This window comes from Panthera pardus, unplaced genomic scaffold (genome assembly GCF_024362965.1).
Source record: "Panthera pardus isolate Hobbes unplaced genomic scaffold, ASM2436296v1 HiC_scaffold_10, whole genome shotgun sequence".
In the NCBI taxonomy this organism is placed as follows: Eukaryota; Metazoa; Chordata; class Mammalia; order Carnivora; family Felidae; genus Panthera; species Panthera pardus.
In genome coordinates, this window is record NW_026526655.1 from 26553323 (window position 1) to 26576594 (window position 23272).

Genomic DNA, 23272 nt, shown 5'->3' on the forward strand with positions numbered 1-23272 from the left:
TAAGAATTCCCAAGATTTTGGGGTACCTGGCTGGCTCAGTCAGTAGAGCATATGATTCTTGATCTTGGAGATGTGAGTTCAAGCCGCATATCAGGGATAGAGTTTACTTAAAAAAATTCCCAAGATTTTCCTGATTCATTTCAGCTATTTCCCTTCCTGACACATTGTTTTCTGTGAATTTTTAAAAATCAAATTGTAGGGGCGTCTGGGTGGCTCAGTCGGTTAAGCGTCCGACTTCAGCTCAGGTCACGATCTCTCGGTCCGTGAGTTCGAGCCCCGCGTCGGGCTCTGGGCTGATGGCTCAGAGCCTGGAGCCTGCTTCCGATTCTGTGTCTCCCTCTCTGTCTGCTCCTCCCCCATTCATGCTCTGTCTCTGTCTCAAAAATAAATGTTAAAAAAAAAATTAAAAAAAAATTGTATTGATTGTTATTTTAACTTATAAATACTTACGTGTATTTATTTCTTTAACCAACTCTTTTTTTTAACATACCCACCATGGTATTATCATCTGCTTATTATTTTTATATTATTAGCCATAATGTGCTGCTATCGTGAAATTTCTATTCATATTCAGATTTCCTTCAAAATTATTTTTTTATGGTTAATAAAATATGGTTTATGAATCAGGACTGAAACAAAATCCATATTACATTTGGTAATTATCTCCTAAGTCTCTTACTCTCAAGTAGTCATTTAAAAGTCTATTAGAATTCTCTAATACAAGGGCACCTGTCTGGCTCAGTTGGGAGAGCATGAAGCTCTTGATCTCGTGGTTATAAGTTCAAGCTCCACATTGGGTATAGAGATTACTTAAAAACAAAATCTTAAAGGGTGGGTGCCTGGGTGGCTCAGTCACTTAAGCGCCCGAGTTTGGCTCAAGTCATGATGTCACAGCTCGTGGGTTTGAGTCTTGTGTTGGGCTCTGTGCTGACAGCTTAGAGCCTGGAGCCTGCTTCAGATTCTGTCTCCCCTATCTGCCTCTCCCCTGCTCACGCTGTCTCTCTTTCTCTCTCTCTGTCTCAAAAATAAATCCACATTAAAAAAATATTTTTTTTAATCTTTAAAAAAAGTCCGTAATACAAAAAAAAAAATGATTTCCAGATGATATATTTGTTTAGAAAAACAGTACAAGCTCATTTTAGGAAAATTGGAAAATTCACAAAATATTGAAAAAGTGGAAATCATATTGTTCAGAGTGTATTTCTTTTCTGTCATTTTATACATTATTTTCATAGTTGAGCTCTATTAGAAGCACTTTTAGATGTTATTTTAACATTATATCTGAAGCTTTTTCTACTTAAAATATTTCCTTTCCATTTTAATGTCTGCATTAAGATATACTTTATTTCTTGAGAATAGGTATATATCTAATTAGAATGCTGTTTTACATTGTACTTCAAAACATTTTCTTATTGCTAGAGTTGAAGAGACTTGTATTTTTGAGTAAGGGGTACAGTTCTTCTAATTAATACCTAGAGTAGGGGAAATGACCTGGCAAAAGTACAGTTTTCTCTGTACCAGATTAATGCCTGTTATCTTGATCTTGATTCATTGGTCATTTGAGAGAGGTGTTTTACTTTTGCTGCTTGGAAGACAAGTAATGCCCCTAGTGAACCATTTTAGTAAGTTTATGTAAGCCCTATTTTATGTAATTTATTTTAAATTGGTTAATGCCATCCTGAATGTCATTGAGTTGAGTGTATGATGCATTCATTTCTCCAAATACTATCAAGGGAAAACAAGATAGTAAATTCAACTATCAGCAGGATGTTGCTACCGTTAATACTACCACCAAGATAACACCCAAAATCTAATAGGTGTCCCTATATCTTTAGATTGTTTTATTTATTGTGAAATAAGTACATAATATTAGCAGGAAATGATTTTGATAGTGACTTCTGGGCCTTTGGTTCCTGTAGTAATGAAAGTATAGGAATATACTGTTAAAATTGACTTTAAGTTTTCCATTTATACTCTGTACAAGCAAATTGAATGCAATATATTATCCATAAATATATTAACTGCCAAGATTTTCTAGGATTTTAATAGAAAACCAGTGATTTCAGAAAGTCATTAAATAACTATTAGAGAAATTAGTGTTAATGTGAATTCACAACTTTCTAATTATTAGACAAAGCTCTCAGTCATTTTGCACTTTTTAGATTAGAAGAAATTTTTTAGACTTGATTGATGCCTTTTTCTTTTTACAAATCAGAACATCTTATAGTTCTCATCAGCTTTTTCTTATAAATTTATGTTGGACATACTTGACTATAAGATGAAATAAGATATGTCATATTTTACTACCAACAACTACCTTTTGTAAACCAAAGAGAGATTTAGAATAGAACTCAAGGCCATCTGAATATATATCTTTCTAATAAAAGCTCTCTCATAACCTTCTGTTTAGAACTTATTTTGGCTCTTAGGTTAAAGTGTTCAATGTCTACTCATTCACTAAGCTGATTATTTAGGTGTAGTGTGTGTTGTCCATGCACCGTATATAAGCACAGAGCTGGAATGATAAATGTGTATTTCTCTATTCAGTAAGTGTTTATTGAGCATCTGCAGTATGCAAGGTACAATATCAGGAACTTCTGATACAAGGGTAACAAAACAGACACACTCCCTGTACTACTTACAGTCTAGAAAGCAAGACCGTCATTAATCAGATAATCATACAAATGAATGCAAAATTATCACCATGAAAAATGCTGTGGCGGACAGGTGAACAGTGCTATCAGAGCTCAAAAGGGGTTGACCTAGTCTTTGGAAAGAGCATAGCAGGATAAGATTTGTTTTCCCACAAGATTGGTATACAAGGGACTGAAGGGGGAAAAGTGTGGATGAGGGAGACCAGTTAGAAGCTATTGGAGTATTTCTGGACACAAGCTTGGATTAGGGAAATGAGTGACAGTGGAAATGGAGAAAGATGTAAACCCACCCTCACTGCTCTCCCTTCTCAATTATTTAATTCATTTTAAAGCCAAATTATGCTATCTGCCTAGAAAACAGAAAGGATCTATCCTTTGAGGGATTTTTTCTTATTTTTGAGAGAGGGAGAGAGCAAGTGTGCATGTGAGTGGGGGAAGGAGAGAGAGAGAGAGAGAGAGAGGGAGAGAGGGAGAGAGGGGGAGGGAGGATCTGAAGAGGAGTCTGTGCTGACAAAAGAGAGCCTGATGTCGGGCCCAAACTCAGGAACTGTGAGATCATGGCCTGAGCTTAAGTCAGAGACTTACCTGACTGAGCCATCCAGGTGCCCCAAAGGGATTTTTATTATTCTCTGAGTGATAGCTTCCAGTTGGAAATCTACAGAAGTATAATTTATTGCCTCACCTGCTACTATCCCACTTACAAGTTTGTGATTTCAAAAGTTCAGTGATAATTGTATATTAATACTTATTGATATTGTCTTGATAATTATAACATGACAGTACCTTATGGTGACCCATTGCATCCTTTGTTTCTGGGGTTCCCAGGGTGTACCTACAACTCAGTGTGAACATTAAGCCTTCTCTTACTGAAATGTTTTTTTCCCCTGTCCTGGGATTTTGCCTCCATGTCCTCCTCCTCCTCCCAATATTATAATAGCTCTCTCTCTCTTTTTTTTTTTTCTAAGAATGTCACGTGATGATGATGTCTTATATTGGTTTATTAATGATATCTTTGTTTTAAATTCTTATGTAATGCTTAATTACTAGATATTATCTCCTGATAAAAAAGCTTTATGTTATAGAGTTACTTGAGCAGGGTTGTTGTCTTCCAAATTCCCTCATTTTTCTCTTGTTCTGGTTTTCATTGAGTTTAATTGATTGACTCTCTCTTTAATGTAAAACACTGTGGAAAATAAGTGAATTTATCAGTAATTTATAATAACCCTTTACAATAACCTCATTAATTATTTATAAAATTGGTTTATGTACTAAATGAGCTTTGGTGAGAATAATGTGTTTTACACATTAGTTATGAAATAAACAGATTTCACATCTTTGAATTTCAGTACATTTCCCCATTTATTTGGGAAGGATAATTTTTTTTTAATTTTAGAGAGCATGCAAGTGGGGAGAGGGGGAGAGGGAGAAGGAGAGGGAGGGAGGGAGGGAGAGAGAGAGAGAGTGAGGGAGAAAATCCTAAGCAGGACTCAATACCAGGACCCTAGGATCATGACTTGAGCCGAAATCAGGAGTTGGATGCTCAACAGACTGAGCCACCCAGGCACCCCGAGAAGAATAAATTTTGATGACACTTTGCAAGGATGCTTAACAGAGAGTGTTGAAAGTCATTAAGGAAGAATTGTCTACAGCTAGGAACATACTTAATTTAAAAAAACAAAACTTTTTTCCCCTTGATGGTATTGTGTCAGTCACTTGAGAAACTTGAAAATACAACAACATTTAGTGAACAAGTGGCATGTTTTCTGTTCATCTTTAACCCAACCTGTAAGCCTCTAACCAGTTCAAAAGCTGTTTGCTGTCAGTCTATAAAGAGATTGTGGTTCCCTTCTTTAGGGCTAAGTCTCCTGTGGGTAGGGGAACTAAGGACTCATTAACAACTAAAGAATTGTAAATAGAGGGCCAGGTTAACAGTGCGTCAGGGTCCTGGAATAAAAGCTCTTAATATTCTGTAGATATTACAAAACCTGTCTCTTTTAAGGAACCAATATACCTATCTGCCTAAAGGTATTTCTAACTTGCCAGAAGAACCTCTTTTTGTGACCTGCCTTCCTGGATCCTAGCATCCTGACTTGATGACTTCTTAAGTCAACCAGCTTCTGAAACCTGTCTTCTTCCTGACCTGACACTTCTGTGCCAGCCCTGTGCCCAATTTGATATTCCTATCATCTATACCTTCTGCTCACCCTTGACATGATAGCCTGACTCCATGGCTGTTTCTCAAGAGAAGACTATGACTGACCGCTGATACACTTGTTACAGAAAATAACTTCAGGATATGAGATTGGACCTGTTAATTTGAGAGTAGTGTTATATCTTAAATCTTTCTCAGAAGATCTTTAGAATGCTTACAAACTGGGACTTAAGACATTTTTGACTAGGGCTCTCTGAAGACTAAAGATTTTAAAAGTGAAATAGATAATTATTATCAGCTCTTTTCCCTAAACTGGTTTGGCCAGTAGTACATATTCAAGTATTTGTTGAATGTATGATAGTCCCCAAATTTCATATTTAATTCTTTTTGGTGTCACCAACAAAAGCCATTCAGGTACCTTTATATCTGAGTTAATACTGTGTAAAGCAGTTTTGAATTACTTGCTTTTTATGTACAAGCTATTAATATTTTATAGCAGCCATAAAGATGATTGAAAACTAATGGTGCTACTATAGAAAAACAATATTTTATATTTACTGTTAAACACCAATTCTACTTAAACCAAATAGCATATTTAGAACTTACATGATGATTAGCAGTACAACACATAACACATTCACTTGTTGATGTTAGAATACTGGAGTACCTGGCTGGCTCACTCTGTAGCACATGCGACTCTTGATCTTAGGATAATGAGTTCGAGCCCCACGATGGGTATAGAGATTACTTAAAAATAAAATCTTGGGGCACCTGGGTGGCTCAGTCGGTTGAGCGTCTGACTTCGGCTCAGGTCATGATCTCACAGTTCGTGGGTTCGAGCCCCGCATCAGGCTCTGTGCTGACCGCTTGCTCAGAGCCTGAAGCCTGCTTCAGATTCTATGTCTCCTACTCTCTCTGCCCCTCCCCCGTTCACGCTTTGTCTCACTCCATGTAAAATAAATAAATAAATAAATAAATAAATAAATAAATAAATAAATAAAAATAATAAAATAAAATCTTAAAAAAAATAAAAAACTAAATTGACTAGCTTCTGTCTATATAAACAAGGTTGAAATTGGTATATTATAGTGCCTGAAAAAATTATTTTATATATAATATACTGTATAAATGAAATTAAATTTGTGTGGCATTGAGCATTAACTTCCTCTTGCTATTCTGATTTTAAAAATATTTAAATATAATGTTTAAAAATTAATACGAAGCATAATGATGACATTAATATTGCTTGTTTTTATGTGTAGCTTGTGTGATCTATTTCAGTTTATAGTTGTAGCTTCTATACCATCAGAAGTTTTAAAAAGTTCCTAAAACATAGTAGGATGCATGTTTGTTTCAGAATTCATGGAGATGGTATGTAGTGTTTATTTCAGAGCAACTAATGATTTTCAGTATGGGATTTTAGCCCTTTTCAGACTAATAATCTTATGTAATTTCACCCACATGCAAAAAACATATGATGTAAATAGTTACAACACTATGCAACATGCGCGAATTATTAATTTACAGTGAACATTTACGTTGCACCAGCGAACTCATGTGAGCATTTCTAACGTATGGGATTTTTGTTTTGCAGGAGGAAATAGAAGTAGAAATTATTTTCACAACTTGAATATGTAATTCCCCATTAATATCAATTCTTTTGCCAATTGTTACCACAAAATTGGCTAAAATTAATACTCTTCTGTCCTAATAGATCAAGGCAATTTACATTTAGTTTTCTTTGTCTTTTTTGTTTGTTTGTTTGTTTTGTTTTATTCCCTCCACTCCCCAATTATTTCATGGCATTTCAGTGCTTCAGAGAATTTAGATGAGCTCTCTTCCTCCAGTAGCTGGTTACTTAACCAGAAGCACAGTAAGAAAAGGAGAAAAGACAGGACAAGATTGAAATCTCCATCCTTGACTATCATGAGTACAGCAGCTCGAACAAGGCCACTTCAGAGTTTCCACAAACGAAAACTCTACCGATTGAGCCCTACTTTTTATTGGACTCCACAGGTAAGGCTGCCTATGGGGAAACATAAAGATTTTATCATCAGTATATTTCACATACAAGAGGGTATGGATTGTACCTGGTTATTTAGAATAATTACATCTAGAAAGCTTTAAATATATAGTTTATAAATCATGTAGGTATTGATAATATCTAAGTGGAATTAGTAATTTTTTAACATAGCAGTGTATTCTGAAACTTCTCACATCTCCATTTTTTTAAATGCACTGTTATGTTTAAACCAATTTGAAGGAATATTACATATCATGGTTATTTAAAAATTTTACTGGTAAGGGTAATAAAGAAAACACAAGTGTACTACGTATTTGTCCTTTGCTTAGTAAAGAAAAAAGTAAAGAAAATCTATATAGCTGTCAGTTATTTTGTAGGAAATGGCATTGCTCTCCTTTTTAGGTTTGGTATTTGTTAATTCTTTTGAGCACGCCTTTTTCTTTTTCTGGAATATAAGCAATGCAAGTTTATGTATCCGTGCTTATACTTTTTATAATTAAAATGTACTTCATTAAAGCCATTCATTTTAAAAATCATATTTTTCACTTGTTCACAAAATGTTAAGTATGCATCTTTCAGTGCATATCTGAACAAACTGTGGTAAAGGGAAGATGAGTTACCTCTAGTTTTTGTTATATGACCTGCTTTTTTTCTATTACATTTTTAAATACTATGTCAAAGGAAAGAAATGATACTATCATTTAATATTGTTTCTGATTATTACTATATTAACTATTAAATATATTTAACTATTTTAAATATATTTGTATAAAAATCAAGATGCTTGTTTCATTAGAAACCAATTTTAAATTTGGTTTTATAGGCTCCAATTTTAAATAGAAATGTGCATTCTGACAAATTAGTTTTTATTAATAGGTTGATTTTTACCATTTAAGTAGTTTAGATTTTATTACTATTTCCCAACTTGAAAATATTTTTTTAAAACTTAGGTTTGTTTCAGAATTTTAAGAAATTCTGCGTAATCAACCAAATAGGAAAATATTTTTTATTTAAAGTTTTTATATACAAAATCACATTTTATTTTTATTTTTAAAGATGCTGTAAACAATAATATTTTTGAAATTGATTTTGTAATTTCAGAATTATAAGTAGAATTGTCTAAAATATTGAGCATATGACTATGCCAAAATATTCTGACTGGAAGGAATTTGCTTGAGTAATTTTGGAGATTTGCTAGATGTTGCTGGAATACTTCATATACCCTGACATTGTAAACGTGGGCCTTTGTACAGCAAACAAATGAAGAAATAAGTGTCACATTATTGTTACTGGTAGACCATATACTTTATCATATTCCATTTACAATGCCAAGTATTTTCAACGTTTTTTTTTTTTTTTTTTAATTTTTTATTTTTTATTTTTATTTTTGGGACAGAGAGAGACAGAGCATGAACGGGGGAGGGGCAGAGAGAGAGGGAGACACAGAATCGGAAACAGGCTCCAGGCTCTGAGCCATCAGCCCAGAGCCTGACGCGGGGCTCGAACTCACGGACCGCGAGATCGTGACCTGGCTGAAGTCGGACGCTTAACCGACTGCGCCACCCAGGCGCCCCGCCAAGTATTTTCAATACATTATTATTTATTATTATCTCAAAATATAACCATGCAGTATTGTTAATCCCCTCTTTAGATACAAAAGTTGAAGTGCAGAGAGATTAAGTAATTTACCCAAGGTCACACACCTAGTAAGCACTAAGTCTGATTCCAAAGCCCATGTTCTTACCCAGTGTATCGATAATGCCAAAAATAGACCAAATCTTTTGTGCTTTTGAAATCAGTAAAGACACTATATTTGGGGATTGAGGGAAGGGGCTTATCTGGTTGGAAGTATTCAGAAATGCATCATAAAATATGGGTTTTGAAAGATAAACAGAATTTTGAAAAGTCATAGGAGAGGTAGAGAAAGAATTTTAATAGAAACAGAGATGAGAAAATGATGGAAAATAGAAAATGCCCCCACCCCTAATTTATCCTCCAAATTGCCAGGAAAATAGTTATTTGCCTTTCTAAACTTAATAAATGTCCTTTCTCTCCGGAAGGCTTCCTTGACATCCCTGTAGTGGGATATTAATACAATAAATACCTTATGTTATGAAAATAGTCCATTTTTAATAATCATTTATTTTTCTGTCTTCTCATTACACGTTCTTAGAGAATAGAGAGTATATATTTCTGACCCTACAGAGCTTTGAATAATAACTGTCCCTGTAACATATGCTCAATATATAATTGCTTAATTTTTTTCGAGAGAGAGCAAGTGCGTGCACGAGAGAAAAAGGGCACATGAGCAAGAGCAGGGGAGGGGCAGAGGGAGTAGGAGCGAGAGAATCCCAGACAGTCTCTGTGCTGTCAGCACAGAACCCAACACAGGGCTTGATCTCACGACCATGAGATCATGACCTGAGCCGAAATTAAGAGTCAGACGTTTAACCTGCAGAGCCACCCAGGTGCCCCTAAATAATTGTTTAATGTGTGAAAGAATTAATGTAATGGATATAAGAGGTTATTTAAAAGGTAATGAAGAATGAGAATGAGTGTGTGTATGTGTTTGTGTCCTCAATTTGCTTTGTGAAGGGGTCTTAGTATGTAATGTCCAATAGAATTTTCTTGTAATGATGGAAATGTTCTATGAATACTTGTTCTGTCCAATATGGTAGTAACTAAATACATTTAGCACATGAAATGTGGCTAGTGCAACTGAGGGACTGAACTTTTAATTTTATCTATTTTGATTTAAATAGCCACATATGGATACTGGCTACCAAATTGGATATGACTGGTCTAGACTTGTACTTACCCTGACAGCAGTGAGTAACATATGGCCCTCATTCTTGTTTTCTAATACTATTCCCTACTGAGAGGAAACCGGGATCTTTGGAGAAATGGTCAGTCTCCAGACACGGGGAACAGAAGGTGTAAGATGAGCCTGGAACATCTCAAAGTTACCAGAAGGCAAGGAAATATTACAAAAAAAAAAAAAAAAAAAAAAAAAATGATGGGCATGTCAAAAGAACCCAGAAGCTAGTTTGAAGAGGCTGTGCTGCTGGCCAAATTTAGGGCTATTTGAGCATCAAAATAACTAAGGACAGTAGTGAACCATTGAAGAAATAGGAAACCATGAGTCCACACTACTGTTAGATCGATAGATAAAAAGGAGAAAGGAAGGACTTTTCTGTATAGTAGGTTGCTGATTAATAAATGTGGAGTGAGCCCAAGTAGAGAATTATTGCAGTATTCATAGTAAAGACTGATTGGGCAAGAGTCATCAATAGGTGGTCAAAACTAACATAGCCTATGAAAAGGATACAGTATCGCTATGGAGTATTTTGGCCAGGGATGCATGGCCTGAATATAATTATAAGGAAATATTAGACAAAGCCAAAATCAGCAACATGTTGTTAAGAAATTGTGAAAACTGGCCTGTATTCTTTTTTTTTTTTTAACAATTTTTTTTAAGTTTATTTTTTTATTTTGAGAGAGAAAGAGAGCACAAGCAGGGAGGGGAAGAGAGAGAGGGAGAGAGAGAATCCCAAGCAGGCTCCACACTGTCAGTGTGGCTCCCGATGCAGAGCTTGAACTCATGAACCGTGAGATCGCAACCTGAGCTGAGGTCAAGAGCCAGACGCTTAGCTGATTGAGCCACCCAGGTGCCCCGGCTAGCCTGTATTCTTTTTAAAAAAGTCAATGTTGTGAAAGGCAAGAAAGACTAAGGGAATATTTTAGATTAAAAGAGTTTAAAAAGATATATGACAGTTAAAGAAATATTTGATCCAGATTAGAATTATCTTGGGAGGGGGGAGAGAGGGGGGATTCTTGGGTATTAAGAAAACTGTACAGTTGTACTATGGTAGATTATATAAAAATATTGTATCACTGTATCAGTATTAAATGTGGTAACTGTTTTGCCATTATGTAAGAAAATATCCTTATTTTAAATGCACATTGAAATATTAAGGGATAAAGTGGCTAAGGCATCCATTTTATGTAATAAATTAACTCCTGTGCATGTAGAATGGTACTAGCCATGTAGCATCCTTGGCAGAGTTGAGAAAATAATTATTTAAATTACTTTTTATAGCACTTAACTCTCTAGCAGAGTACTGGCTATAAAAAGCTTATATAAAGACAATGGAGAAGTAGGAGTCCTCTGCTACTACGTAGCATATAGTAATTGGCTGATCCTCACTTTCATTGCAACAACTACATGTATAAATTGCAGAGAAAAAAATCATACTAGTAAAGACATTAGGAAGACTTCTGGTTTCAGCTCCAGCACATAAGGACCCTGGAAGTCATCACTGCTACCCTTACAGTAAGAGAAAGGTGAACAAACTGAAAATCACTGCTTTTCCATGGTCCCATCAAAGAATTAAGGCTATAGGACAAATTGCCACCCTGAAATACGGAAAGAAAAGCAACTTCAGAGAGCTACAGCCAAGATGTGCTCTCCTAGAGCAGAAGCCACAGTAACCATTAACTAAACTGTTAGGAACACTTACATGGTAACTTGGATGAATTATTTGAGGCTGAGTGTGGATTACCTTGAGATTAAAAAACTCCTAGGTACTCCTGTCTTAAAAGTCCCCCCGCAACACTTTCATGGGCTTTACTTCTACGACCCCACAAGGTTCTCATAATGAAGAGCTAAGAAGAATCCTTAGTGGCTTAAGTATGGAAAGGGAAGAGATAACTTTTATGAAATGAGTTCAGAGCATTGTCTGTAACACAGCTTTTTCTTCCAGTGGAAAGACTTCAGTAAAGTCTTACTTTGCCTGGGAGAAAAGCATTTTCCCACTGCTGCCCCCCTATAGAGGCAATGAGTGTAGAAAATAAGAAACACTTGTTTAAGTAGACCCACTAAAAGACGATTTAATTGTAAGAATATAGTACATTATGCTACTGTGGTAGGTAGGCTTCCTTTTGTTCTTTTTTCTTTAAAAAAATTTTTTTAATGTTTTATTTATATTTGAGACTGAGAGGGACAGAGCATGAGCAGGGGAGGGGCAGAGAGAGAGGGAGACACAGAATCCAAAGCAGGCTGTCATCACAGAGTCCAACGCGGGGTTGGAACCCACAAACCGTGAGATCATGACCTGAGCCAAAGTTGGGTGCTTAACTGACTGAGTGACCCAAGCACCACCCCCCCTTTTTTTTTAAAGTAGGCTCCATGCCCAACATGGGGCATGAACTCATGACCCTGATCAAGAGTCACAGGCTCTACTGACTGAGCCAGCCAGGCACCCCTTGTATGCTTCCTTTTCCTCACACTTTACCACCATACCAACAAGTTTCTGGTACTATAACAGTAGGGTACAGCTGCAAAGCATAGACTTTCTCTGAGGAGGAGTGCTTAAGAAGTCAAAAATTAACAGGGAGACAAAGACACTAGAGGAATTTTGAGGCCTCTGGCACCTACAACTATATTAGCCATTAAACACCGCCCACGCTTAGCCAGATTAACGTAATGCTTCACAGTAAAATTCTCTTTACATCAGAGCACCTGGCTGGCTCAGATGGAGGGGCATGCAGCTGTTGATCTCTAGGTTGTGAGTTCAAGCCCTATGTTGGGTATAGATTACTGGAAAAAAAAAAAAACAAAAAACCACACATTCTGTTTACCTCCAGTCCTATTACCTGATACATCATATTCAGCTTTCAACAAAAATTACAAGGCATGCTAGGAAAAACACACTCTGACAAGACAAGGAAACCATCAGAACCAGGCTCACAGGGGTGCCAAGATGGCTCAGTCAGTTAAGCATCCGACTTGGGCTCAGGTCATGATCTCACAGTTTGTGAGTTCAAGCCCTGCATCAGGCTGTGTGCTGACAGCTTGGAGCCTGGAGCCTGCTTCACATTCTGTGTGTTCCTCTCTCTCTCCCCCACTCATGCTTCTCTCTCTCTCAAAAATAAACATCAAAAAAAATTTTTTAATATTAAAAAAAAAAGAACCAGGCTCAAATATGACAAAGATACTGAAATTCTCTTAAATAAATATGATTAATATGTTAAAGTCTTTAATAGATTTAAGTAGAAAACAGGTAAGACTATATGGGTAATGTAAGCAGAGAAATGTAAACTTTTAAGAATCAAAAGTAAATGCTAGAAATCAAAAACACTGTAACCTAAATGAAGCATTCATTTCATGGCCTCATCTATAGACTGGACATGGCTGAGGAAAGAATCAGCAAGCTTGGGTAAGTCAAACTGAAGCTTTGCAATCTAAAATGCAAAGAGAAAAATGAATGAAAAAACAGAATAGCACATTCAAGAACCTTGGGGTAATTTCAGAAGGTCTATCAGGATATGTAGTTGGAACAAGGAAGAGAAAAAGAATGGAGCAAAAAAATATTTGAAGTAATAATACATGAGAATTTTATAAAGTTAATGACCAGCACCAAACCATATATCCAGAAAACTCAAGCAGGAGAACATCAAGCAGGATAAATACCTAAAAAACAACAGAAGTAACAAAAAATAAAATACTTAGGTATAACATATTCAAACTGCAGAAGACCAAAGACAGAAAATCTTGAGGAAAGGCAGAGGAAAAACAAAAATAAAAACAAAAACTCTTACCTATAGAAGAACAAGTATAAGAATTGCAGCTGACTTCTCATCAGAAACCATGTAAGCAGAGAGTAGAATGAAATATTCAAAGTGTTGAAAGAAAAAAAAAAAAACAACTAGTGGGCATAATTGTGTCTCCCCACAAAAAAACCTGTCCATGCCCTAACTCTTGGTATCTATGAATGTTATGGATTGATTTGTGTCCATCAGAATTTATATGTTGAAGTGCTAACCCCTAGTATTTCAGAATTTGAGCCTATTTGGAAAAAGGGTTGTTGTAGATATAATTAGTTAAGATGAGGTTATTGGGATGAGCCCTAATCCCATATGACTGATGTCTTTATAAAAAGGAAAATTCAGGGACACCAGGGTGGCTGAGTCGGTTAAGCGTCCGACTTCCGCCCAGGTCATGATCTCATGGTTTGTAGTTTGAGCCCCGCGTCAGGCTCTCTACTGACAGCTAGGAGACTAGAGCCTGCTTTGGATCTGTGTCTCCCTCTCTCTCTGCCCTTCCCCCACTTTTCACTCTGTCTCTCTCAAAAATAAATAAACAATAAAAAAATTTTTTTTAAAAAGGAAAATTCAGAAATGGATGCATGTACACAGGGTGATGGTCATGTGAAGATGAAGACTGAGATCAGAGTTATTCTTCAATTAACCAAGGAACACCAAAGATTGGAAGCAAAAAAAGAAGCTAGGGGAGAGGCATGGAAAGATTCTTCCTTCTTTCCAAAAGAAACCGATTTTATTGACAGCTTGATCTGACTTCTAGTCACCAGAAATAGGAAACAGTAAGTCTGTTGTTTCAACCACTTGGTTGTGGTACCTTGTTATTGCAGACTTAGCAAACTAATACAGTAACTTATTTGGAAACAGGGTCATTATAGATGTAATTAAGTTAAAGATCTTGAGATAACATAATTTGGGATTTAGGATAGGCCTATGACTAGTGTTTTCGTAAAATAAGGAGAGATTTGAGGCACAGAGAAGGCTATGTAAAGACGGAAGCAGAGATTGGAATTATATTACCACAACCCAAGGAACACCAGGAGCCACCGGAAGCTGAAAGAGGCAAGGAACAATTCTCCCACAGAGCCTTCAAAGGAAACTCAGCCCTGCCAATACCTGTTTTGGACATTTGGCCTCCAAAACTGTCAGAAAATAAACTTCTGTGGTTTTGAGTCACCCAATTTGTGGCCATTTATTATGACATCCCTAGGAAACTAATACAGAGTTTGGTACCAGGGAGTAGGATGCCGCACTAACAAGTACATAAAATTGTTGAAGCAATTTTGGAATTATGTAATGAGTAGAGGCTGGAAGAATTTTGAGGTGAGCCTAGATTCTGATGAGAGTTCAGAAATAAGTGAAGAGGATGGAAGACAAAGGTACTTCTGATGAGATTTTAGAAAGATTAGAACCTAGAAGAAAGATGATCTTTGTTATAAAGTGGTGGAAAACTTGGCTGAAAATACTCTGTTGAATGGAAAATAGAACCTATAAGCATTGAACTCTTAGGTATTTAGCTTACAAAATTATCGAAGTATGGAATTTACAGTGTAGTTTCTTCTTGCTATTTATAGTAAAATATTAGAAGAAATGGATAAGTTGAGGAAGCAATTGTTAACCAAAAAGGAAGCAGAAATTGATAATTTGGGAAGTTTTCATTCTGTTGCCAAAACCAAACAAAAACCATGTACTCTGTCTTGGAGAGAATTCAGGGGGTGTGGCTGGACAGACTTTTCCTGAAGAGATTAGGCATAGGACCTACTCACAGATCCAGTCAACCATCTTAGTAGAAGTCAAAGAATAAAGATGAGTCTATCCATAAAAGACCTGGAGGGCACCCTCTTGTCTAATGACATGGATCATCTTGACATAACAAGGTTTTTGAGAATTTTATATTAGCAAAAACAGTATCAGCTTAGACTAAAAAGGGCACAGACTGGATGAAAGAAAGTTATTGGATCCCGAAAATTTTATAGGCAGGAAATAGGCAAGAGAGCTACCTACTCAGCTACAAATATGTACTACCCTAAAAAAAAAAAAAGAAAAAGAAAAAAAAAAAAAAAGTGAATCATAGACCTGAAGGTGAGAGGAAAACATTAAAGCTAGAAGAAAACATAGGAAAATACCTTCCTGTCTTTCTTAATCAGGACACAAACAACAATAAAAGAAAAAATTAATTTAGACTCTGTTAAAATTATTAACTTATTTATATAAAAGGTAGCATTAAGAAAGTCAAAGTATACACTGAAGAAAAAGATTTTGTATCTTGAATATATATATATGTATACACACATATATATGTGTGTATACATATATATATATATGCATTTTAAACTAATAAAACAAGAAAAAGACCAACAGTCCAATTAAAAATAGGCATAAACAGTTGTACACTTTTTGAAAATGTTTGTTTATTTTGAGAAAGAGCAAGAGCATATGAGCAGTAGAGGGGCAGAAAGAGAGAGGGAGACTCCCAAGCAGGCTCTGCACTTGTGGGGCTCGAACCCACAAACTGCGAGATCATGACCTGAGCTGAAACCAAGAGTCCAATGCTCAACCAATTGAGCCACCCAGGTGTCCCAGAGTTGTACACTTTAAAATGGTCAAAATCATAAATTTTATGTGTATTTTACCACAAGAACTTCTTTTAAGTAAAAAAGAAAGGCATAAGTTATGAACAGATCTTTCATAAAAGAGGATATCCAAATGGCCAATACACATATGAAAATGTTTTTAAAATCATTACTCATCAAGGAAATGCAATTAAAATTACAACAAGATACCACTACATACGCCTACCCTTCTAATAGCAAATCCACTTTTAGGAACTTTCCTCAGAGAAATGAATACTTATGTACACAAAAATACTTGTGTTAAGAGTGACCATAACAGCTTTACTCATTAAAGCCCTGAACAGAAAGCAGTCTCAATGTCCCATCAGCAGGAGAATTGTGGTGTATATACATATAGCAATAAAAAAGATGGACTACTGATACAAAAATATGTATCTCCCAGACATTATGTTGAGTGAAAGGAAAGAGTACATAGTCTCTGATAAATACAGACAAAACTTAACTAGTGGTAATATAAATTAGAATTGTGGTGACTTTTATACGGAGGATGGGAGTTGATCAGCAAAGGATGTAACCAAGGTTTTTGGGTGGTTGGAACTGCTTCATATCTTGATCGAAGTGGTGATGTGGTTACCAGGTATATACATATGTAAAATGTTATGTTAGGTATGTTCTTCATCATAGCAGTGGGCCTGGGTCTGCTGCTACACCTTCAGAGTTACCCCATCCTTTTTTATTTTTATGATCTACTGTTTACATAATAAACTATTCTAAAATTTAGTGATTTAAAACAATTATTTTTCATAATTCTGTGAATTGCCTGAATGGTTCTTTCAGTCTTGTCTAAGGTCTCTCATACAGTTGTAATAAGATGGTGATGAATCGGAATCATTTGGAGGCTGGAATGGACTGGTGATCTGGGCTTCTTTTTCTTTTTTATGTAGTCTCAGGCCTTTCCATGTGGACTTTCACATGGTTTCTTTAGCAGAGTAGTTTTACATGGTGGCTCAGCCTCTCCAAAATGCAAATATGAAAGCTGCCAGCTCTTCTTAAGAGTTAGGCCTAGAACTAGGATAGAGCTTTTTTGTTCAATTTCTTGGGTAAAGCAAATCAGTGTGAGATTTAATATGGGAGGGACTATTCAAGGGCTAGAATACCAGGAGGGAGACATGGTTCATTGGAAGCCATCAGTGGAGGCTAACTACTATAGTTCATTTCTGTTTCCTATTTATTGACCTCTCAATATGTAAAAATCACGTAATCTTTTTCCTGAAGATCCCTGTGTCTCATCTTGTTACCTCATTAAGCTCAGGCTTAAAAGTCCTGAATTTTATCATATTAAATGATGGTCAGGTACCTGAATTGAGAGGGTTTTTTTTTAGTTTTTCTATTTTATTTTCCTAGGTAAACTCTACTCCTAATGTGGGGCTCACACTCATGACCTGGAGATCAAGAGTCACATGCTCTATCGACTGAGCCCACCAGGCATCCCTGAAATGAGACTTTTTAGGTGTAGGTCCATCGTGTGTGGTTCTTTGGGTATAGCTCAAGTATGGCTCCTCTGGATTAAAAGACTATTAACTTGTGAACTAATATTATTACTTGCTTTACACATACCCAACATACAATAGTGAGACAGGTGATAATCAGAATAGACACTCTGCTCAGATGGGGAATGGGAGGAATAGAGCAGTTCTGAAATACAGAATTAGGCACATGTTACAGGTTTGTTGATGTGGGTCTGTTTCTCTGGAAGTGGTTCCTTGTGGCTGCTATGTCTGCCCTCTGGGCTCTTGACTACATTCTCTGTCATTTTTTATTTTCCATACAAAAAATCCCCTTTTGGGGGCTCCTGGGTGGCTCAGTTGGTTAAGCATCCAACTTTGGCTCAGGTCATGATCTTATGGTTCATGAGTTTGAGCCCTGTGTCAGGTCTGTGCTGACAGCTCAGAGCCTGGAGCCTGCTTCAGATTCTGTGTCTCCCTCTCTCTGCCCCTCCCCCACTTGCACACTGCCTCTGTCTCTGAAAAATAAACAAATATTACAATTTTTAAACACTTTTTTGCGTGTGTGTTTTCTCAGCATGTCACTGACTGAAAAAAGCTGAAGGCCCAAAGTCCTTTTAATTTTGAACTATTTCTTAATCCGAGTTCAAGTCCTTGAAACTTTGTAGACTCCTTATGTATCGCATGAAAATAAACTCTGCTGAACAAAAGTCATATCTATAAATCTTTTCAAGAAAGGTCCTTCTCATTTTGGACTTTGTGTGGTGCAGGGGGACAATACCCTTAGGATCCTTAGAAGCACTTTCGGCTAGCTGAGAAGATCATTGAGAAACACCTTTAAGATTCTTAGAAACCTTTGGGGCGCCTGACTGGCTCAGTCCATAGAGCATGAGACTCTTGATCTTGGAGCTATAAATTCAAGCCCCGTGTTGGGTATAGAGATTACTTAAAAATCTTACAAGAAAAAAAAAATCTTAGAAACCTTCTTATCTAAGATTTATCTTAGGATTTATCGGCATGCCTCAAACCTTTGTAAGGTCTTAACAAAGAGTCTTGCAGTCTCACCTGTGAGATCTTGATACTGAGGCCAGTTTTACTGGCAAAGTTTCCTGGGTTTGGTCTTTGAATTGGTATCATTTTCTTTGTTGCGTGTGAACCTTTTGCTCTCTGGAGTGGCCAGAAACCAGCAACAATCTTAACTGTTTGAACCAGCAAGTCTTGGTTCTGTATTTCCTCTAAACTGTTTGAAAACTTAACAGCTCCTTTTTGAGCTCGCCCTATTACATCCATAATTTATCATAGGCAACTAAATGAAACCAATTGGTACTTCGAAAATTCTGCCTAGAAACCTCCTTAGCCAGATCTATGAGTTCATCATGTACCCTCTTTATCCTCCACATTTCTACAGGCAACGGTTACACTACTTTTTCTGCCAGAACAATAAAGATGAAAGAAATAAAGGTGTAAGAATTGAAATGATTATTTAGAATCCTTGTTTGCAGAGGTTATGATTCCTTTGCTGGGCAAAATTAATAAAAAGCATAAATTAGTATATATTTTTTTGTGATTTTGCCATTTTTTCAATACCCGTCTCTAATGAGAATGTCAAATAATCATAGCTAATATTTATTAAGGAATTATATGCAAGGCATTGTTTTAACTTATAAATGCTTTACATTTATTTCTTATTTAATGTACCCCATTTTATATTGGGAAACTGAAGTGCACCTAGAATGCAAAAATACACATATTTAGCACTATTTAAATAAATGGAAGTAAGGAGCACCTGGGTGGCTCAGTTGGTTAAGCATCTGATTCTTGGTTTTGGCTCAGGTCATGATCTCATCGGGCTCTGTGTTGGCAGCACGGAGCCTGCTTGGGATTCTCTCTCTCCCTCTCTCTTTGCCCCTTCCCTGCTTATGCTCTCTTGCTTTCTCTCTCAAAATAAAAAAATAAACATTTAAAAAAATAGGAGGGGCACCTCAGTGGCTCAGTTGGTTAAGCGTCCGACTTTGGCTCAGGTCATAATCTCAAGGTTCATGGGTTCAAGCACCACATCTGGCTCTATGCTGACAGGTCAGAGCCTGGAACCTGCTTCAGATTGTGTCTGCCTCCCTCCTTCCCTCCCTCTCTCTTGGTTTGACCTGTCTCTCTCTGCCCCTCCCCCACTCATGCTCACTCTCTTTCTCTCTCTCTCTCACTCTCAAAAATAAATAAACATTAAAACAACTTTTTAATTAAAATAAATGGGAATACAATTTTGTAATTTTCTTTTAAATGTTAAGACTGAATCTTAACACTATTTCTTTTATGAACTTCAGTAAAACTCCTTCCTGTGAAATCTCAGCCCATAGCAACAATTGTTAAAATCCATGTAGTTTCTAAAGCTATTTTATTTTTTTTGGCCTTCTTCTTCTAGCTGAATCACATATTTTTCTGTCTAATCTTTATTCATTACTAAGAAACTATCCTTAGAGAATCTATGCCTTTTTATGCTTGGTATAATATTGCTTGATCTATCTGAAGTATAGAAATACCTTCAGATTCGGGAAAATGCATTGACAGGCATAGATATGAATATGTTTTCCAGAATACTCAAGTACAAGTCTTAAAATGTAAATGTAGCCACAAGCTTGCTTTAAAGTACAATTTCACTTTTAATTAAGAATTAAAGAAAAACACTATTTGGCCATAATATGCTTCTTCAGCCTCTTCTTTATAAGAGTATCAATCACCATGCAACCTTAGGCCCTACCTTGTTAGTGTCTCAGCCTTTGGTTAACAGGAACCACCCTGATGAACTCCCGTCAGGGGAGTTCTCTGTCCCACTAGGATAAAAGGACAGAGGTTTCTGTCATCCAAGGTTACAATTCTGGGTACAGTTTTCTATAGAAACAGGTTGTGGGTAATTGGGCATAAATAGTATATATAGGGTGCTAATCATAACAAGAATTCTATTTTAAGTTAGAGTAGTGATTTTATTTTATTTTAAGATTTTAGTAAAGATAAGTGAGCAAGAATAAACTGATAAATTTATTCAGTTGGTTAGATTAGAGGTTATTTTATATGAAACTGATAAAAGTATAGATGGTTTGCCTGGGAATAGGGAAAGGAGGTGGTTGAAAAGCCCAAAGTTTATTTGGTTATGCTCCCAACCACTTTCCATATTTGGGACTGACAGTGGTGGTGATTATTTCTTCCCCATTAATACTTACAGCTCCTTGGGTACAAAGTATAGATCACTGTACTGTAAATATCAATATATTACCTAGGCAAAATTTTTAAATACATGAAACTTTATTTGTGGGACCCCACCTGTCTTCTGTCATCCCTTTTCCTCTATGGTGTCTCCCATCCCCTTGGTGTCTAGTGCTCTCATGTAAGGGTCCTGCTTACCCATAGTATTCTTTAAGTTTTCTAACTTAGTATTTTTTTTCTTTTTTTCTCCTTGCCTTTTTGCAAATATAACTAACCTGTGTTGTCTCTAGGTGACCCTGCTAATCTCTGGTAAACTATTTAGCAATGATCTTGTCAATCTAAAGAATGCTATTTTCATTATGAGAAGTCCTACACAAGTAGTAAATTAAATATAAAATAGTCACATAGGGCTATGGCATGTGCTGGATGGGAAACTGTTATGAACAGGAGAATTTTTTTCATTTTTCATAAATTTTAACATGCAAACTAAGAACCATTTCATATATATTTATGGTAACAGCTTTATGTTGTAGGCCTAACATATTTGCAAATTGAGGTAAAATTTATAATTAAGAATAAATATTAGGGGCACCTGGGTGGCTCAGTCAGTTAAACGTCCGACTTCTGCTCAGGTCATGATCTCGTGGTTCATGAATTTGAGTCCCGCACTGGGCTCTGTGCTGACAGCTCAGAGCCTGGAGCCTGCTTCAGATTCTGTGTCTCCCTCTCTATGCCCTGCCCACTTGTTCTCTCGCTTGCTTGTGCTCTCTCAAAAATGAATATAAAATTTTTTTTTAAAAAGAATAAATATAACCCTTATGAAATAAGGAAGAACTATTTCTGTATTTTATTTATCTACTATGTATTTCTTTTTCTCCCTTCACCCATTTTACTTATTCTTCCCACTCCCTTTCCCAATGGCAACAATCAGTTTGTTCTCTGTATGTTTACATCATTTTTGGTTTCATTTGTTCATTTGTTTTGTTTTTTAGATTCTACATATATGTGAAATCATATGGTATGTGACTCTGACTTATTTCACTTAGGCCCATCTATGTTGTTGAAAATGGCAAGAATTCATTATATTTTTCTGGCTGAGTGTGTATATAAATATACATACCACATCTTTATCCATTCACCTATCAATGGACACTTAGGTTGCTTCCATATCTTGGGTATTGTAAATAATGCTGCAACAAACATAGGAGTGCATATATCTTTTTGAATTAGTGTTTCTGTTTTCTTTGGGTAAATACCAAGAAGTGGAATTACTGGGTTGTATGGTATTTCTATTTTTAATTTTTTGAGAAACCTCTATACTGTTTTTCATAGTAGCTGCAGCACTTTACTTTCCCAGCAATGGTCCACGAGGTTTCCATTTTCTCCACATCCTGGCCAACACTTGTTATGTGTTGTCTTTTTTATATTAGCCATTCTAATTGGTATGAGGTGATAACTCATTTTGATTTTGATTTTCATTTCCCTGATAATTAATGATGTCGAATGCCTTTTCATGTGTCTGTTGGCCATCCGTATGTCTTCTTTGGAAAAATGCCTATTCAAGGTCCTGTGTTCATTTTTTAAAAATTTAATTCCAATGTAGTTAATATACATTGTTATATTAGTTTCAGGTGTACAATGTAGTGATTCAGCAGCTCCATATATTACTTAGTGCTCATCAAGATAAGTGTATTTTTAATCCCTTTCACCTGTTGCACCCTTACCCCACCCGCTCCCCTCTGGTAACCATCTGTTTGTTCTCTATAGTTTAAGAGTCTGTTTTGGTTTGTCTCTTTTTTTTCTTTTATTTGTTTTGTTTTGTTTCTTAAATTCCACATATGGGTGAAATTATATGGTATTTGTATTTTTCTGGCTTATTTTGCTTAGCATTATACTCTCTAGATCTATCCATATTGTGCCTGTGTTCATTTTAAAAATCATATTATTTTTTTGGTGTTGAGTTACATGGGTTTTTTAATATATTTTGGATATTTGCCCCTTAGAACTATTCCTATTACAAGCTCTGTTATTCTGTGTTCTTTTATATATTTCTCAAGGCAAATTTGTCTAAGTAGTGTTTCTTGGTATTGATAGTCAGTTCTCATCTTTGTTATTTTTATAGATTTCAGATCCAAGGTGGGTGGCTTAATAATACAAGTAAGGCATATACGTTAATGTGTATATAATAAAATTTCCATTTTAAAGTTTTCATTTAGTTTTTAAATTGTGGAATGATTAGCTTTATATGCTTTATGTGCATTCAGGCTATTTTTGTAAGCAAATAATTTAAGAATTTTAAAGGAAAATAAAGACCTGGTTTTACAGAAATTGAAGTTCCTGTTGGGGCAATAAGGCACAAATGTGCAAATTAAAATGTAATGCAAGGGATAAATTTCGGCAAATTGAGATATAGTCTACTCTTCTGCATTAAGGGCAGGAAGAAGAAAAATGTGAGTTGAGGTAACAAAATAAGTTAATTTCATGGTATAGGAAGTGTCTGCTTAAATGAAGAAGAGGAGATGTCTTGAGGCCCTGAATGTATTCTTACTTAGCTGGGAGACTGGCTT

At 36.0% G+C, this 23272-nt stretch overlaps 1 protein-coding gene across 8 annotated transcripts in view; it reads left to right on the top strand.

The window, feature by feature from the left end:
* KANSL1L (KAT8 regulatory NSL complex subunit 1 like) overlaps positions 1–23272 on the top strand; it is a 134315-nt gene that overhangs the window by 65208 nt on the left and 45835 nt on the right. For 5 of the 8 annotated variants that reach the window (XM_053905308.1, XM_019446134.2, XM_019446137.2 and 2 more), the window contains one exon: positions 6618–6822. In XM_053905308.1, the coding sequence (XP_053761283.1) occupies positions 6618–6822 (205 nt within the window). Of the gene's footprint in view, positions 1–6617; positions 6823–9591; positions 9658–23272 lie in introns of all 8 variants that reach the window. The other 3 variants (XM_053905311.1, XM_019446135.2, XM_019446136.2) reach the window with 3 other exon arrangements.